Source organism: Rana temporaria, chromosome 12, assembly GCF_905171775.1.
Source record: "Rana temporaria chromosome 12, aRanTem1.1, whole genome shotgun sequence".
Classification (NCBI taxonomy): domain Eukaryota; kingdom Metazoa; phylum Chordata; class Amphibia; order Anura; family Ranidae; genus Rana; species Rana temporaria.
In genome coordinates, this window is record NC_053500.1 from 30,852,706 (window position 1) to 30,872,170 (window position 19,465).

The 19,465-nt window shown below is 46.1% G+C and overlaps 1 protein-coding gene across 1 annotated transcript in view; it reads left to right on the forward strand.

Annotated features, from left to right (window-relative positions):
* Positions 1 to 18,996, forward strand: part of MAP3K14 (mitogen-activated protein kinase kinase kinase 14) — a 57,788-nt gene extending 38,792 nt beyond the window's left edge. Inside the window, exons 6-16 of the mRNA XM_040331799.1 lie at positions 2,231 to 2,368; positions 2,475 to 2,604; positions 4,251 to 4,382; positions 5,289 to 5,393; positions 6,998 to 7,161; positions 7,246 to 7,396; positions 9,452 to 9,688; positions 10,651 to 10,742; positions 12,408 to 12,537; positions 15,577 to 15,677; positions 18,369 to 18,996. Of these exons, the coding sequence (XP_040187733.1) occupies positions 2,231 to 2,368; positions 2,475 to 2,604; positions 4,251 to 4,382; positions 5,289 to 5,393; positions 6,998 to 7,161; positions 7,246 to 7,396; positions 9,452 to 9,688; positions 10,651 to 10,742; positions 12,408 to 12,537; positions 15,577 to 15,677; positions 18,369 to 18,590 (1,602 nt within the window). The 3' untranslated portion in view covers positions 18,591 to 18,996. The remainder of the gene's footprint in view (positions 1 to 2,230; positions 2,369 to 2,474; positions 2,605 to 4,250; positions 4,383 to 5,288; positions 5,394 to 6,997; positions 7,162 to 7,245; positions 7,397 to 9,451; positions 9,689 to 10,650; positions 10,743 to 12,407; positions 12,538 to 15,576; positions 15,678 to 18,368) is intronic.
* Positions 18,997 to 19,465: the final 469 nt, after the last annotated feature.

Genomic DNA, 19,465 nt, shown 5'->3' on the forward strand with positions numbered 1-19,465 from the left:
GGTCAAGCCCAACCCCTGAAAAACAACCCCACACCATAATCCCCCCTCCACCAAATGATTTGGACCAGTGCACAAAACAAGGTCCATAAAGACATGGATGAGAGAATTTGGGTTCGAGGACCTTTCCTGGGCTGCACAGAGACTTGACCGTAACCCGATAGATCACCTTTGGGATGAATTAGAGCGGAGACTGCGAGCCAGGCCTTCTCATCAACATCAGTGGAAATGGAAGCCTGTTTATGCGTATTAACTTTTACATGTTTGTGAGTAGTTTTTAGCTTTTTTATACAATTAAATTTACTTTGGATAATGCACAAGGCTGGTGCACCCTATTTTTTTTTTATCTTTGTCGTCCACATCACTGACCCCACAATGCACTTCTGGAAGAATGGTCAAACCCATAGACACTCCTAAACCTTGTGGGCTGTTATCCCAGAAGAGTTGAAGCTGTTAGAGCTGCAAAGGGTGGGCCAACTCAATATTGAACCCTACGGACTAAGGCCTCGTACACACAACCGTTTTCCTCGACAGAATCCATCAATAAACTTGGTGGCAAACCGGTTGTGTGTACGTTTTTCATCGAGAAAATTGTCGAGGAACTCAACGAGGAAAAAAGAGAACAAGTTCTCTTTTTCCTCAAACGGGAGTCTCAATTTCCTCGTCGTGTTCCTCGTTGGGCTGGTTTTCGACGAGAAACATGATCGTGTGTATGCTAAGAAACCCACGCATGCTCAGAATAAAGTATGAGACGGGAGCGCACCTTCGGTAAAAGTAGCGTTTGTAATGGAGATAACACATTTTTCACGCTGTAACAGACTGAAAAGTGCAAATCGTCTCTTACCAAACTTTTACTCAACACGCAGTAACATGAGATTAGCAAAAGCAGCCCCAAGGGTTGTGCCAGTGGAATCGAAATTCCCCTGCCATTGTATGTGTTGTATGTCACCGCGTTTGAGAACGACGAGATTTGGTCTTGACCATGTGTACGCAAAGCAAGCTTGTCGAGTTCCTCGACAAGCCTAACAAGGAACTCGTCGAGGAAAACGATGTGTCTTTTCGGACGAGTTCCTCGGTCGTGTGTACGAGGCCTCAGACTGGGATATCATTAAAGGTCATATGTGTGTAAAGACAGGTGTCCCAATACTTTTGACATTATAGTGTATATGGTGAGAAAAGCACTTCTGCTGCAAACAAATGCCAATGTACACTGACATTTACAGTGGTGTCAGCATTAGATAAATGCAGAGGAAAGAGAGATTACCACTCCAGGTGGGTATGCTGGACAATCAGTAGCTACTCAGGAGGCCAGGAGTGCTGGCAATGCACGAGGCAAAATGTAGAGGCTAAAAGGATGGACAGCCGCAGCCATGGGCGTCATATGAAATTTTTTCAGGGAGGGGCGCATTGGCAGCGGCGATACACAGTGGCATTTAACCCTTTCTTCAAACGCTAGCGGGGATTAAACGTGCCCCACTAGCGGCCGAATAGCGCAGCTAAAACGATGGTAAAGCGTCACTTTTTAGCGGCGCTTTACCGATAACGCGGCCAGCTGGCAGTTTGAAATAGCTCTTGAGATAATTCATCTTCACTCCATGCCCATATAAATATAGCCTAGAGAATGTACAGACCCCCCTTCCGCACAGATGGACCTCCCCTTTAGCACAGACCCCCCCTTCAGCACAGATGGACCCCCCATTCAGCACAAACCCCCCTTCAGCACAGACGGACCCCCCTCCCCCCATCCCATTCAGTACCTCAGATTAGCCATCACCGCGGCACAGGCACAGCAGGTTCCCTCCCCCTGTGTACACATAAACACTGGAGGGGGGGTGGCTTCACTCTGGTCGCTGTGCCTGTGTGACATACAGCCCGCAGCCGCAAAACTCTTCAACACCTTCTCGATTTCCAGGGGGGGTCAATTGCCCCCCCTTGCCCTATGGAGCGGACGCCCATGGCCGCAGCCGACAGCCATGACTAAGCACTGATCGCAGTGCGAAATGCGTAGACTGTTTTCCACCCTTTGCTGTTACTTGTAGTGCATTTTCCATCCACTGTTTTTTAAAAATAAAGACAACCTAAGGGTTTTTTTGGAGGTGCGGCTGTCCATCCTTTTAGCCTCTACATTAGATAAATGCAGTTGGTGGCTGAAGATAGCTAAAATTAATCACACTGAAGAGCACGTGTCGGGAGATGCAGATTGTATAACATAAGCTCATCCTTTGTTCTTTAGGAAATGATGGCTGAGGATTATGAATATCGAGAAGATATCCATTGGAAGAAATCTGAAGATGTTCTAGGCAGTGGTGCCTTTGGGGATGTTTACTTGGGAAAGGACAAAGCATCAGGATTTCAATTTGCAGCCAAAACGGTATGAAATACTTTGTAGAGCTTTCCAATGTTGTCAGAGGAAATCTGGCCCATTCTTCCCGGTGAACTCTCTCCTAATATGCATCCTCTTTCCTTCTCTCTGCCAGATCCACGTTAGCAGATTCCGATCTCAGGAACTGACCTGCTGCCTGTCTATGAATTCTGACAAAATAGTCCCAGTGTACGGGGCGATCCGAGAAGGATCCTGCATCACTGTATTCATGAAGATGATGAAAGGTAACGTAGTTTACTATTTATACACCATTCTCAACAATACTACAGAGTAAAAAAACACAATTCATTTAGGCCTCATTTTGTCCGATGAAAATCCAATTGTGTGTATGAGGCTTTATTTTATTCAAAAGGAAAAAAAATGGCTTCAAATATACTTTAAAGTCACATAAAAAGATCTTAGATTGTAAGCTCTAAGGTGCAGGGTCCTCTGGTTCCTGTTGTTTTGAATTGTATACCCCTTTCACACTGGGATTGCAGATGCAGCTTCCTTCAGGCGCTTTACAGTCACTTTTTTTAACGCTAAAGCGCCTGAAAATCGCCCCAGTGTGAAAGGGGTCTACAGTGGCGGTTCGTCCATAGAGGGCGCTGGAGCGCCGCCCCCTCTGGCTCTCACCACCACTGAGTCAAATAACATAGATTCATGCATTGCACGAATCTATGTTATTTTCGCCGCTGCCGCTGTTATTCAGATGGTCGGCGCTCAATGTCCGGCCATCTGAATAACGCCAGCTGGTTGGCTGTACGGAAATGTCTATCAAAGCCAACAGCTCTGATAGGCTTTCCCAATACAGCCCTCGGGTCCCGGAAGCTTATTCTCGGAGCGCACAGACTGTACGCCCCTTGAATAAGATGACAGGCGTCTCAGCCAATCAGGTTGGCCGGTTCTGGCTACCTGTAACCTGATTGGCTGAGATGCCTGTCAGTCATCGAGGGCGGGAGAAGACATCGTGGGACGTGGATGCCTGACTCCAGTAAAGGTAAGTGCCGGGCGGGGGGGGGGGGGGAGGAGAACGCAATTTACAGGGCACAGTGGGGACAATTGGCACAGCGGCGACCATTAAAGGGCACAGTGGCTGCGTTTAATGGCATGGCACAGTGGTTACAATGTATGGCACAGTGGCTGCGTTTAATGGCATGGCACAGTGGTGACAATGTATGGCACAGTGGCTGTGTTTAATGGCATGGCACAGTGGTGACAATGTATGGCACAGTGGCTGCGTTTAATGGCATGGCACAGTGGTGACAATGGATGGCACAGTGACAGTGGTGACAATGGATGGCACAGTGGTGACAATGGATGGCACAGTGGCTGCGTTTAATGGCATGGCACAGTGGTGACAATGGATGGCACAGTGGCTGCGTTTAATGGCATGGCACAGTGGTGACAATGTATGGCACAGTGGCTGCGTTTAATGGCATGGCACAGTGGTGACAATGGATGGCACAGTGACTGCGTTTAATGGCATGGCACAGTGGTGACAATGGATGGCACAGTGGCTGCATTTGATGGCATGGCACAGTGGTGCAAATTGATGGCACAGTGGCTGCGTTTGATGGCATGTAACAGTGGCTGCGTTTGGGCACAGTGAGACTGCAATTTTTTTTTTCCTTTGCGCCCCCCCAAAAATTTTGAGCACCAGCCGCCACTGGTCTAACTGTAATGTCTGCCTCGGTCGCTGCGCAAATTGTTGGCACTATATAAATCATAGTGTCACACTTAACTTCATGTAAACATTCTGGATCCACATGTGCTAGAACACTGCAAACTTGGTTCTGTTCATTGAACATTCCTCAAATCTGCATTATATTACATACAAAAAAATCAACTGGTAATACAATGGAATAACGATGGATATTCTTTCTTTCAGGAGGCTCTCTGGGCCAGCTGATCAAGAGAAGCGGCTACTTACCAGAGGACAGAGCTCTCTATTACTTGTCACAGGTTTTGGAGGGCCTCAAACATCTCCATGCTAACAAAGTGGTACATGGAGATGTTAAAGGTAAGCGCCACATACCAAATTTTGGGGATTTTTGGGGATTTTTAGATTCCTACCAAGTTATATGTATTCCTAAAGCTCAACGTTCATTTAAAAGCTGGGTTCACACTAGACGCCGTGCGAATATAGCACCACATCTAAATCGCAACCTGTCAATGCGAACCGATTGGGGAGTGCATGTTATTACAACCCGCAATTTTCTTGCAAAACACAGCGCGATTTGCAGAATCGGATCGCATGGGTGGTTCACACCCATGCGATCCGATTCTGGTGTGGACAAAAAAAGGGTCCTGCACCAGTTTGGTGCGAATGTGGTGTGATTTCAGCCATACATATCCATGGGGTCGATTTACTTAGGTCCCTTTCACACAGGGGGTGGGAGGTGCGGTGTCGGTAAAGCGCCGCTATTTTTAGCAGCGCTTTACCGCTAATTTCGCGGCACTATTCGGCCGCTAGCGGGGTGGTTTTACACCCCGCTAGCGGCCGAGAAAGGGTTAAAACCGCCCGCAATGCGTCTCTGCAGAGGCACATTGCCGGCGGTTAAGCCGCGCTGGGAAAGGGAGTCACCGCTCCAGGTGGGTATACTGAGCAATCAAGAACCTCTCAGGAAACCAAGGGTGCGGCAATGCACGAGGCAAATGGTGAAGACTTCAGAAGAATGGACAGCCGCACGCCAAAAAAACTCTTGAGTTGTCGTTATTGTAAAATCAATGGTAAAATGCACTACAAAAGGCAGCAAAATTAAGGAAAAGAGCCTACGCGTTTCACACTGGATCAGTGCTTAATCATGGCTATAATCATGGTATAGCCGCACTGTACCATTGATTTTAATTCAAATGGTGTAATGTTCCCTGTACTCTGATGCACCTCTCTTTACATGTCTTCTTAAACCATCATATCTGTTTATAGCTGACAACATTCTCCTGACGGAAGACCATAGCACAGCTTACCTATGTGACTTTGGGCATGCTGCTCACCTCCCTCCTGGTAACTCGGGCACAAATCTTTTGACAGGTGAGTAGTTATGGTCATTTACCTGTTCAGGCCCTTCTCCTTTTTTTAACCACTTAACGACCGCCGCATGTACATATACGTCCACAGAATGGCACGTACAGGCAGGTGGGCGTACCCGTACGTCCCTGCCTAGACGTGGGTCGGGGGTCCGATCGGGACCCCCCCACCCGGTACATGTGGCGGTCGGAAATCGTCTGGGAGCGATCCGGAATGGGGGGGGGGGGGCGGCTATTAGTTTCTAAAAGTCCAGAACGGGGAGAGCCGTGCTTCACTGTGGCGGCTGCATCGAATGTGTCATCCCTTTTATAGGGAGACACACTCGATGACGTCAGACCTACAGCCACACCCCCCTACAGTTGTAAACACACACTAGGTGAAAAATAACTCCTTCAGGGCCCCCTGTGGTTAACTCCCAAACTGCAACTGTCATTTTCACAATAAACAATGCAATTTAAATGCATGTTTTGCTGTGAAAATGACAATGGTCCCAAAAATGTGTCAAAATTGTCCACCATAATGTCGCAGTCACAAAAAAAATCGCTGATCGCCGCCATTAGTAGTAAAAAAAAAAAAAAGATTAATAAAAATGCAATAAAACTATCCCCTATTTTGTAAGCGCTATACATTTTGCGCAAACCAACCGATAAACGCTTATTGCAATTTTTTTTTACCAAAAAGATGTAGAAGAATACGTATCGGCCTAAACTGAGGAAATTTTTTTTTTTTTTTATATATTTTTTGGGGATATTTATTATAGAAAAAAGTTAAAAATATTGATTTTTTTTCAAAACTGTCGCTCTATTTTTGTTTATAGCGCAAAAAAATAAAAACCGCAGAGGTGATCAAATACCACCAAAAGAAAGCTCTATTTGTGGGGGAAAAAAGGACGCCAATTTTGTTTGGGAGCCACGTCGCACGACCGTGCAATTGTCTGTTAAAGCTTTGTGGGCGCCTTTGACGGATCTGTGTGTTTCCCCAGTCACACAGTCCCCTATACAGTTAGAAGACACAAACGGGGAACACATTTAACCCCTTGATCGCCCCTGATGTTAACCCCTTCCTTGCCAGTGTCATTAGTACAATAACAGTGCATATTTTTTAGCACTGATTACTGTAATAATGTCACTGGTTTCAAAAAAAGTGTCAAAAATGTCAGTTAGGTGTCCGATCTGTTGGCCACAATGTCGCAATCCTGCTAAAAATCAGTGATCGCCGCTATTGCTAGTAAAAAAATAAAATAAAAAAATGCCATAAATCAATCCCCTATTTTGTGGATGCGATTACTTTGGCGTAAATCAATCAATATACGCTTATTGCAATTTTTTTTTTACCAAAAACATGAAGCAGAATACGTATTGGCCTAAACTGATGAATAAATTTGTTTTTTTTTACTTTTTTTTGGAAATGTTTTACAACAGAAAGTAAAAAATAAATTATTTAGTTTTCAAAATTGACGCTTTTTATTTTGTTTATAGCGCTCTTTGTTGGAAAAAAAAAAGGACATCAATTTTGATTGATGTGTGTATATATATATATATATATATATACACACAACAAATGTATTTTATGCCATCATGATAACTGATCTTCTTGTTTTACTACAGCCAACTATGTACCAGGGACTGAGACGCACATGGCCCCTGAAATAGTGCAAGGGAATCCCTGTGGCGCAAAGTTAGATGTGTGGAGTGCGTGTTGCATGCTTCTTCACATGCTGAATGGCTGGCACCCATGGAGCCGCACACATACTGCACCCTTATGTCTAAAGGTAGGTCTCATACTCAGACAGCATTCAAAACTGCCATTTATTATATTCATTTGATAAGAAGTGGGACATACTTTTTGTTTGCAGATTGCGAAAGAGCCTCCACCGTTGCAGGAAATTCCTCCTAGTATTCACCCTCTAATCCGCGACCTTATAGTGGCTGGATTACAGAAAGATCCAAATAACAGGGCAACAGCGTCAGAGCTCAAACACAGAGTGGATGCGGCATTGACAACAAGTAAGTACTTTGCTAGAATCCAGTAGTAGTGCCAATGCACTACGTTCCTTTCTTCTAGACCACAGATTCTTAACCTAGGGTCCATGAACCCCTAAGTGGTCAATGGTTGGATTTCAGGGGGTCTTTGCTTTGCTAACCTCCTGGGATCTATAAACCTGCTATTAAAGATTTAAATAATCTAGTGACACCACAGGGTAGATTTACTAAAGCCGGAGCACTCAGAATCTGGTGCAGCTGTGCGTGGTAGCCAATCAGCTTCTAACCTCAGCTGGTTCAGTTGAGGTTTGGCAAAAAAAAAAAATGGAAGCTGATTGGTTTCTATGCAGAAGTAAGCCTGATTTTGCGCTCTCCAGCTGTAGTAAATAAACCCCTAAGTCAACTATATTGTATACCTCTCTGTTGGCTAAAAACACAGAGCCCTCAAACAAAATACATATTCTCCTTACATAGTTACATTCATAGTTACATAGTAGGTTGAGGTTGAAAAAAGACACAAGTCCATCTAGTCCAATCTATGTGTGTGGTTATATGTCTGTATTACATTGTATATCCTTGTATGTTGTGGTCGTTCAGGTGCTTATCTAATAGTTTCTTGAAACCATCGATGCCCCCTGCTGATACCACCGCCTGTGGAAGGGAATTCCACATCCTTCGCAAAGGCACAACTAGACAACCCACCTTGGATGCTTCTTTGCCTTTACCCTTTCTACCTCTCCCGAACCTACTAATCCCTTAACTTCCTTTCCTCCCATTTCCCCCCCACTATTCCCCTCTTCCTTCCACTTCTCATCTTTGAGTGCATATTGGTGCCCGGAAGGCACAGGTAGCGCCTACAGCCCATGCCAGCTGCCTGTCAAAATCATATGATTCAGCTGAACACACTCATGCATACAGGGTCATGAGCCTGAATGCCAGGGCTCTAAAGCCCTGTACACACGCTCGGTTTTCTCGGGCGGTAAAAAGTCAGCCGAGAAATCCGAGGGGAAAGCCGAGAACCCGGCAGGAAAACTGCCATGGTGCTTTGGCCGGGAATCCCTGCCGTGTGTATGCTCCATCAGCACGGCCTCGCAGTGTTTTCCATAGGTAAGTAGTAGATCTGGAGGAAAAAAAAAATGCCGGGAATCCCGACGGGAAAATAGAGAGCAGGTTCTCTATTTTCCCGCCAGAATTCACGGCTGTTTTCCTGACTGGAAAACTGCGAGGAAGCATACACACGTCTGGTTTTCCCGGCCAAAAGCTCTCCTGGTAGTTTTCCTGCCGGTAAAACCGGTCGTGTGTACGACGCTTAACAGATTTTAAAAACGAGTGCATGGTTCACCGTATTTATCGGCGTATACAGCACACTTTATTCCCCTTAAAATCAGGGGAAAATCGTGGGTGCGCGATATACGCCAATACTGCTGTTCACGGGCGCCGCCGAAATAGACCGAGCCGAGTGTACTACGCACTCGGCCCCGCCCGCAGCCACGCGAGAGGAGCCGAGCGCCGCAGCCTAGAGCCGAGCCGAGTGTACTGCGCACTCGGCTAGGCTCGGCTCCGCCCGCAGCCACGCGAGAGAAGCCGAACACACAGTAAAACCGGCTCCTCTCGGCGCCAAATGCAAAAACAAACACCGCTGCCACCCCGGGCAAGGTGCGGATGGACGGACCCCGCGAGGAAGCCGCAGACGGACACTTCCAAAGCCACAGACGGACACCCACAAGGATGGACGGACCCCGCGCAAGGCCGCAGACGGACGCCGGACAAGGCCGCCGATGGACGCAGGGCAAAAATGTACGTATTTTTTTTCCCTTAAACTACCTTTCTAGGTTTGGGGTGCGCGTTATACTCTGGCGTGCGGTATACCCCGATAAATACGATAACAACTTTTGTGCGGAGCTGGCCTTTAAAAAAAAAATGCCCTTTCCAGTTTGTCTTTTCCCTTATAAGAAGGCCATACAAGAGAGCTGTTGAGCATTCATCTGAAATGTGTAGCGAGCTGTCTGACAGTGAGATGCATATCTGCCTTTAGAACTGTCAAAACTGACCACTGTTTTTCTCTCATTACTCTTTTAGTTGGAGGCCTGAGCTCTCCATGTGATTCAGAATACAGAGAACCCAGAAAATTTCCTACGGCTAAAAAAGAACCTGAGACCACGCAGTCCAAACCCAAGCTGTTTCCTGAAGAACCCGTACCTATGCTTAGTCAGCACATCAAAAACATAACCCAAGACTCTCCTTTAACAACAAATGCCAGAAGCGTGGAGCAAACCAGAACTTCATGTGAAATGGAGATCGAGCGTCTAGAAATAGGTAGGAGGATAGTTTTTGCGATCCCTTCCCAAATTCGCTTGTGAAAATAGTTGGGAAAAAAAAGACCAGGGCGCAAGTTCCGTATTCAGAAAGAACTTGCGCCCTATGTTACGGCGGCGTAACGTATGTGGTCCGGCGTAAGCCCGCCTAATTCAAATGTGGATGATGTGGGCGTGTTTTACTTAAATTTAATGTGACCCCACGTATTTGACGTTTTTTACGAACGGCGCATGCGCCGTTTGTGAATGAATCCTGGTGCGCATGCTCGAAATTACGCCGCAAATCGTCAATGCTTTAGACGTGAGCGTAACTTACGTACAGCCCTATTCGAACGACTTACGCAAAGGACGTAACATTTTTAAAATTCGACACGGGAACGACTACCATACTTAACATAGGATACCCCTCATATAGCAGGGGTAACTTTACGCCGGAAAAAGCCTAACATAAACGACGTAAAAAAATGCGCCGCGCGGACGTACGTTTCTGAATCGACGTATCTACCTAATTTGCATATACCTTGCGTAAATATACGGAAGCGCCACCTAGCGGCCAGCGTAAATATGGAGCCTAAGATACGACGGTGTAAGACACTTACGCCGGTCGGATCTTAGGGAAATCTATGCGTAACTGATTCTATGAATCAGTCGCATAGATACGACCCCGCAACTCAGAGTTACGACGGCGTATCCGGAGATACGCCATCGTAACTGGTATCTGAATCCGGGCCAGTGTCTTCTCCCGGCGGGGACGGCTTCTCCCACCCGCCCCTGCCTCCCAGCCAGGAGCAGACAATTGCCAGGAGTGCCTGTGTTGATGGGGGAATTGCAATTTTTTTTCCTGCAACCCGTGGTTGCAGGAAAGAAATTTACACCATGTATGTAAAGGAAAATGCTATAAAGTGCCCAAGAAATGTGTTCCTCGATGACTTTCTAAAAAATTTGTTGTTGTTGTTTGTGCAGACCTGTACCGGGAAAACCTCTCCCAACTGTTCTCTCTGGAGGATACCCAGTTTCTCAGCGAGGACAGCCTGGATCCACTGCTCAGTGGCAAGGTATGGATATATTATGTTCAGTATTTGCCTTTCATTGTCTCATCTCTTGCCAAGAAGGGTTAGTCCACCTAAAGCACCCAAGTCAGACTAGACATATGCCTTTCAGCTAAATCACTCAAATGTTTGTTAGTTCATCTGAAAGTGAGATCTATGCCCTTAAGTCCATAACCATTAAGAGGACTTTAATCTTCCCTGCTTGCTACTTCAATATGGAGAATACAGCAAAAGTAAAGCTAAAGCCTCATACACACGACTTGGATTTTGCTCCGAATGGGCGTGAGCTTGGTATGCATACACACGGCAGGACTTTTTCAGCCAACTTTCTCCAAATTACGTGTTTTTTCAGTTCTTTACCGCCACCCCGTGGGCAACTTCTGCTATTGTTGTCTGATCTTTAGCATTGGTTCTGAGCATGCGTGTTTGTACTTTGGGCTTTAGTCCAATGGACTTGTGTACACACAATCGGATTAGCCGACGTAGGACATTTGTTGCCAGACGGTGAACATTTGTCCGATGAAAAACACAAAAAGTTTGTCCGATGGAGCGTACACACGGTCGGATTGTCCGATCAAACAGGTCCATCGGACATTTGTTGTCAAAAAATCAGATCGTGTGTATGGGCCTTTAGGTCTTTGTTGGGAAGAGTTCACTGCTGACGCATCCAAGATACCGATAATAGACTTTCTGTGTCCAATACCCAAATGGCACCACCAGCCAGATGAATTTTTGAGTTTCCCCCCAAAATGATTGCCTTCAATATATCAAAGTTGGATCTTTTTATTTTCCAGTGTATTTAAATAAGTTGTGAATTTTTTTGTTCTACAAACTAGCAGATTAAAAGTAACTAAAGGGGCTAACTACAAGCAGGGCTTTTTTTCTCAGTAAATAGGTGCAGGTACTCCCCCCTTCCAAGCCACCCCTTGTCTCCGCCCCTACCCACCTTTGAGCACACCCCCTGGTACCAATCCCTAGCCACCTCCCAGTCCACCCCTTTTAGAGAATACAGTACCAATTTTTTTTTTTGGTGTTAAGTAATTTGTATGGAAGGTGTTAATTATAACAAGAAAAGCAGTAAAACGGATATCTCCAGCAATTATAGACCCCAACACCAACAATAGATCCCCCAGCAACAATAGATGCCCCCATTAAAACAATAGACCCACTTCAGAAACAATTGAATCCTTCCAGCAAAAAGATATCTCCTAGCAGCCAACATCAATAGACCCTTCAGCAGCCAGCAACAATAGACCCCTCCCTCAACAAAAGACACCTCCCTCAAAAATAGATCCCCCACCAGCAAAAAGAGACCCTCCCAACTATAGACCCCTTCCAGTGACAATCAACCCCCCAGCAGCTATCATCAATAGATCCTCCAGTATATCCCAGCACCCCTTGCCATTACATATATCCAGTGCTAGAGGTGCCGGAACTGCGTTCCCCCGCGTTCCCGCTGAAAAAAAGCCCTGACTACAAGGATAACTAGCATGTAAAAAATACATGCCATAACTGTCAGGAAGTCATTGTTATTTCCTTATAAATGCAAGTGGATCATTCCTCGAATCGATTTTGATCAGCTGTAGGTTACAACTGCTAGATGGATTGAACCTGAAAGACATAGGTCTTCTTTTTAACAACGTACTCACTATTCTCTTATCAACACTACAGGAATCCATGAATACTTTGGATACTAGAAGTTCTGGAATCCATTCATGGGACAGCCAAATGGAAGCATGGAGCTTACAAAGCGACTCCCTGTTCAGTGGGGGAAGCACAACCACCCCTAGTTGGTTCAATGGTATGTATATGCAGGCCTTACAGCCTTAATCATAGCTTGATGTCATGTACGCTAGTACTGTCTGCAACTACTATTGTCAAGTAGCACTTCATTCACATACAATCAGGGCTCAAGTCCTGCGGGAACGCGTGGGAACGGAGTTCCTGCACTTTTTTCACAGCAGGAACTCAGTTCCCTTTGCAGGACTAGAGCAGCTGAGAGCAGCCGAGCCGCCCGAGCCAATCCTTCACTAAGCGGCGATGCCCAGCTCGAGTCATTGTCAGGGGCAGGCGAACCTTAGTAATCCTTTATGTTACTGGCCGCTTCCTGTATATGGATTCATCAGGTAGTGTGTGGGTATTCCGTCACTTCCTCGATGCCTCAATGTCTCCTGGGAGCTTTTGTCATTGTTCCCAGGAGACATTGCGGAGGTCTGCCGCGAGAAAGAACTTGCTTCTCCATTAATCCATTAACGTAAAGGATTACTAAGGTACAGTGGATCGAAAAAAAACATGCGGTTTAGTAATTATGCATATGAGCGTACCATTTTTTTTTTTTGGTGGGGGAGTGGATCTTGGGTGGGAGTTCCCACACTTGTTTCCCCAGGACTTGACCCCTGCATACAATCCACTTCATATAGGTGGGTGCATTTAATCAATCAATACAGGCATACCCCTCTTTTTAGTACATGATGGGGTTTATTTACTAAAGCTGGAAAGTGCAAAATCAGGCTCATTTCTGCATAGAAACCAATGAGCTTCCAGGTTTTATTACCAACGCTTAATTGAACAAGCTGGGGTTAGAAGCTCATTGGTTTCTATGCAGAAGTGAGCCTGATTTTGCACTTCCCAGCTTTAGTAAATAAACCCCATTGTGTACTTAAAAGTGGGGTATGCCTGTATTTAACACTTTTGCATGATATAAAAACAATTAAAAAAAACAGGGATATTATTGATAACATTTAGGATAAAGGTTTACATCCTAGTGGTTATTCAAAGCCAGGAAGATCCTGGAACCATTATGAATCCAATTAACGTGTATATATACTCGAGTATAAGCCGACCCAAAAATAAGCTGAGGCACCTAATTTTACCACAAAAAAAAATGAGAAAACTAGGGTGTCCATCTGCATGCCTCACTTTGTCTCACTGTGCCCATGCCTCACTGTGCCCATGCCTCACTGTGCCCATGACTAGACTGACGTTTAACATGGGAGTCTATGGAAGGGGTACCCGGCTTTGAATAATCGGTGCTCCCCGGCCGTAGGTGCCCCAGACAACAAACTTTGCACACTTGTAGAGGAAGGGGCTACATGTGTGCCAAGTTTGGGGTCCAGGGGACCTACGGCCGGCCCAAAAATCCAGGGGGACCGGCCGCAAAAAGGTGACTAGAGTATAAGCAGAGGGGGGCATTTTCAGCACAAAGAAATGTGCTGAAAAACTCGGCTTATACTCGAGTATATACGGTACTTCCCGTTCAAAGAATCTCCTCATTGTGCACAATGACCATTGAACAACTTTGGTTCAATGGTAAGTAATCTGCAAGACAACTTTCTGTAATTGCACAAGCAACATTTTTTATACTCTAGATCAGTGTTTCGCAACCTTTTTTCCACTCCAGGCACCCTTTAAAATTATGGACGATCTCGAGGCACCCCTTTTCTAAAATGTAATAAAAAAACTGAGCATAGCAGCATCCACACACATAGGACACTCAACATTAGCGGTGATTTATTCTTTCAAAGCAAGTACACACTGGCACTGATTATTATTCCAGCATTTCTTCTTCCCCCCCCCCCCCCCCACACGGCTCAACGTGTTTCGCACAATCAGTGCTTAGTCATGAGCTATGACTAAGCACTGATTGTTTGTGCGAAACGCGTCAGTTTTTTACCCCACTGCTTGCTGTGCTGTGCTTTGTAGTGCTTTTTATCCTTTTTACACCAATAAAGGCTACCTTTTTAGGTTTATTTTGGTGTGCGGCTGTCCATGAATTATTTTCATTGATTTTATGCTAGCGTCTGGCTTGCACCGTACCCAAGGTTGTAATTGTGCACAATAAAAACCTGTGGCTTTGTGTAATAAGAAAGCAAGCTTGATCCATCCTCTGACTTGAACACAATGGCCCAGATTCAGAAAGGACTTACGACGGCGCAGCGCCATGTACGCCGTCGTAAGTCCAAATCCGAGCCGTCGTATCTATGCGCCTGATTCTTAGAATCAGTTACGCATAGATATCCATTAGATCCGACAGGCGTAAGTCTCTTACGTCGTCGGATCATAACTGCATATTTTTGCTGACCGCTAGGTGGCGCTTCCGTCGAATTCCGCGTTGAGTATGCAAATTAGCTAGATACGCAAATTCCCGAACGTACGCGCGGCCGACGCAGTAAAGATACGCCGTTTACGTTAGGCTTTTCCCGGCGTAATGTTGCCCCTGCTATATGGTGGCATAAGTGCGGTGTACCAATGTTAAGTATGGCCGTCGTTCCCACGTGGAAATTTGAAAAAGTTACGTCGTTTGCGTAAGTCGTCCGTGAATGGGGCTGGACGTCATTTACGTTCACGTCAAAACCAATGACGTCCTTGCGGCTTTGGAGTAATGCACACTGGGAAATTCCACGGACGGCGCATGCGCCGTTCAGGAAAAACGTCAATCATGTCGGGTCACAGTACATTAACATAAAACACGCCCCCCTGATCCAAATTTGAATTAGGCGGCCTTACGCAGGCCGATTTACGCTACGCCGCCGCAACTTACGGAGCAAGTGCTTTGAGAATACAGCACTTGCCCGTCTACGTTGCGGAGGCGTAACGTAAATCAGATACGTTACGCCCGCACAAAATTGCGCGGATGTACGAGAATCTGGCCCAATGTGTGAGAAATTTGGGGCAATTTTTTGGCATCTTGCCAAGGCACCCTGAAGATACCCAGAAGGCACTGGTTGAAAAAGGCTGCTCTAGATCAATTCACTGCCTGGAGATTCAATAATACAAATAAAGTTGTGACTGGTAAGTCAGAATACAAATACTGATCCCTCCTTGTTCATTTGTATTTCAGGGGTAAAAGTACAATTGCAAACTTTCAGTGGAGAAACATTGAACATTTGGGAGTCTGGCAAAACCAAGCTGGGAGACCTGGCAGTGGGCATCAGCAGTCAGGTAAGAGGCTGAATTTTAAGGCCTGCACCAAATATGACAGGAAACAAAGAAGGTCCTCTGTACAGCTGCACGCTATAGAAATGGGCCTCAACCTATTTAAAATAAAAGGTCCTTCATACTAGGCTTAAAATAAGGAGACAGGTCAGAAGTCATGGAAGGCATTTTCATATGAAATAATAGAAGTGCAACAGCACACTGCAATAGTCAATAAACTGTTCACTTTAAAGAGAATTCCAGGTTTGGCAATCATGGTTGAGCTAGGACCAATGTACCGTATTTATTCGGGGCATAGCGCGCTTCCGCGTATAGCGCGCACCCCTAAAGTTGCCCCGAAATTTCTGTGGAAAAAAGATTTTTCTACTTACAGTTTTGGTGTCTTGCGCGGCGTCCATCGGCGGCCTCGTCGGGTCCGGCGTCCGTCAGCGGCTTCGGGTGTCCTCTTCGTCGGGTCCGGCGTCCTTCTGCGGCATCCTCCCCGCTCGTTTCCCGCTTTCCCGCGCCGAGTTTGAATACTGCGCCGGCATATACCGAGCGCAGTACACTCGTGTATAGTCGGGCAGGCTCGGCTACTCTCGCGCCCACGTCCTGTACGTCCAGGATGTCAGCGCGAGAGGAGCCGAGACTGCCCGACTATACACGAGTGTACTGCGCTCGGTATATGCCGGCGCAGTATTCAAACTCGGGGCAGGGAAAGCGGGTATCGGCGTATATCGCGCACCCATGATTTTGCCCTGATTTTTAGGGCAAAAAAGTGCGCGGTATATGCCGATAAATACGGTAACTGTGGATATAGCATACTTTCTGGAAGTCAGTGTAGTAGGTAACACTACTCCAGTAATCTCTCCCGTGCCGAGTAGTTCCCCAGCTACATTGTGAACAGAAAAACTGCTGCTCAGCACGGGCTCAATTCAGAAAATGTTTTGTGTTTTTTGATAGGACGAGGTGGAGAGCCGGGGCAATGACATCACACTCTCTTCCTCGTCCTATGAGAGAATGCTTTTCTTTCATTGAGAAAATGCAATACAGTATATGAATAACACCCATACTGACCTCTTGCAGCAGGGCAGCCTTGCGGCTTCACTTCCTGGTCCCCTTCTTCGCATGCGCGAGTCGCACTGTGTGATCCCACTGGTCCCCACTGTCTACTGGACTTGGCGTAGGTCACCTTGGTGATCTATGCCCGGAAGTGGGAGAAAATACCTGGATTACACAGGTATCTGCTCCTTCCTCCCCATGAAAGGTGCCAAATGTGATACCGGAGGGGAGGAGGATTCCAAAAAGCGGAAATTACATTTATGGGTGGAACTCCACTTTAAGCATCTTAAAGTGTATGTAAATCCTTAAGCCTCGTACACACGACCGAGGAACTCGATGGGCGTAACACATCGTTTTCCTCGTCGAGTTCCTTGTTAGGCTGTCGAGGAACTCGACAAGGCAAGTTTCTCCATTCCCGTCGAGGAAATAGAGAACTTGCTCTCTTTTTGGCTCGTCGAGTTTCTCGACAGTTTCCTCGACGAAAATGTACACACGACCGGTTTCCTCGGCAAAAAAATATCTCCCAGCAAGTTTCTTGCTGTTTATTGCCGAGAAACTCGGTCATGTGTACGAGGCTTTACAATCTACTTCTCCCTATTTTAACAAAGGTTCACAACACAGGCACTGTATTTTTTTTTTATTTCTTTTTAAAGTCTACAAGCCCTCTTAGGCCCCTTTCACACGGGCGCCTCCACAAAGCGGAATCCATTTGCTCATCAGGGGATCTCTCCGCTGATTCCCGCTAAGCAGGAGGATGACAGGTCCGTGTCTGCTCCGCTATGCAGAGCAGACATGGATACAGCCCGCTCTCATCTATGGGGCAATCGGATGGAAATTGACCATCTGTCTGTTTTTTGTGGGCAGGATCGGATCAGGTGACAGCAGGTGTCAGCGCAGATGTATCCACTGACATCCGCTGCGCCATAGAATAGACTGGAGGGTCCGATCAGGTCCGTCTGAAAAGCTGCCAGGCAGACCTGATCGGATCACCGGTGTGAAAAGGGCCCAATGTGAATAACCAGCAGGTGTTTCTAAGCGGGAGTGGGCGTTCCTGTGCAGTGCCGCAATGTCATCTGGGACTTCGCCCAGATGATTGACGTGCCTGAGAAAAACACCCCTGGTGGATAAGGCGCGTCATGACTTTCCGAAAGTAGCCGAACCGCGAGTCGGCTCTATATGGCGCCTGCGTAGTCAGCTCTAAACGTCTCCTAGTCGGTGCGCAGGCGCCGTATAGAGCCGACTCGCAGTTCGGCTACTTTCGGAACGTCGTGACGCGCCTTATCCACCGGGGGTGTTTTTCTCAGGCACGTCAATCATATGGGCGAAGTCCCAGATGACATTGCGGCACTGCACAGGAACGCCCACTCCCGCGGGAGTGAGTATCCGGAAGCCGAAAGGAAAATAGCGATAATACCGTATGTACACCCCCCCCCCAAAAAAAACGGCATGTTTGAGGTATACTGAATGTAATGTTATATACTTGTTTTTTGGGTGAACCTCCGCTTTATTACTCTGGTTTAACACAATAATGTGGTAATAAGCTTTAGATTAAAGTATTCTTCTAAATAGAATGTAAAAAATCCTTAAAGGAATCTACATCAGCACTACTTTGCTATCCAAATATCTCTATTAAATCTACCTCTCTCTTTTGTACAGATCCCAATCAAACCATTCACTATAGTAAATTCAGAAGGAGATCCGATCCCATGGAAGACGGATATTGCAGACTGCGGTATTGAGCTGAAATGTTCCTTAGCACAAGACCGTGGAAGCACCTGGCTGTGGAGGGTCAGCAAGGGGAAGATAGAAGAGGGCCACCTAGAGGTGGCAGATACTGGTGGAGGAAGAGAAGGTTCAATCACCCTTATCCCGGAGTGATCACTGCTTACAAGGACCTTCCAGTCTTCAACATCTGTATATGTGTCTTGCAGAAATGCCTTTCATACGCTTTAGACGGTCATTATACTTCTCAGTGCCATCACTGAAAGTATCTTCCTTTCTCCAATACATACATAGGCTCTTAAGCACATATTGTACATTTTTGTAAACATGGCAACATGGTCACATTTGCCCACACAAACATTAACAACAACGGGGAATATGTCTAAAACTTCTGAAACGATCAACAAAATGAAGGTTATCTGCTGTGATTATTCATGTACTAACATTTCTGTTGATGCCAAAGGAAGCACCGATTCCCCGGCTTCCCCAATCTTCATGTCACTGAACATGATTATGTTGGTCTTAGGCCTCGTACACACGACCGAGTTTCTCGGCAAAAACCAGCAAAAAATTTGCTGGGAGATATTTTTTTGCCGAGGAAACCGGTCGTGTGTACATTTTCGTCGAGGAAACTGTCGAGAAACTCGACGAGCCAAAAAGAGAGCAAGTTCTCTATTTCCTTGATGGGAATGGAGAAAATTGGCTTGTTGAGTTCCTCGACAGCCTAACAAGGAACTCAACGAGGAAAACAATGTGTTTCGCCCGTCGAGTTCCTCGGTCGTGTGTACGAGGCTTCACCCACAGCAACTGACCAGACTCTGACCAGAACAGCACAACTTAGAAAACTGATAGTAATATCTGGTTGGTTACAATGGGTTCCATAAACCACACATTCTCTTGTTCTACGTTTCCCAAATGATTTGAGTCAGTTCTTAAATGTGAAGAAGTAGCTGAATTGTCTTAAAGTTTCCTTGCACAAGGCACTTTAATTCTATAGGTCAACTTATGTAACAATAATTAGAGTTGTCTAT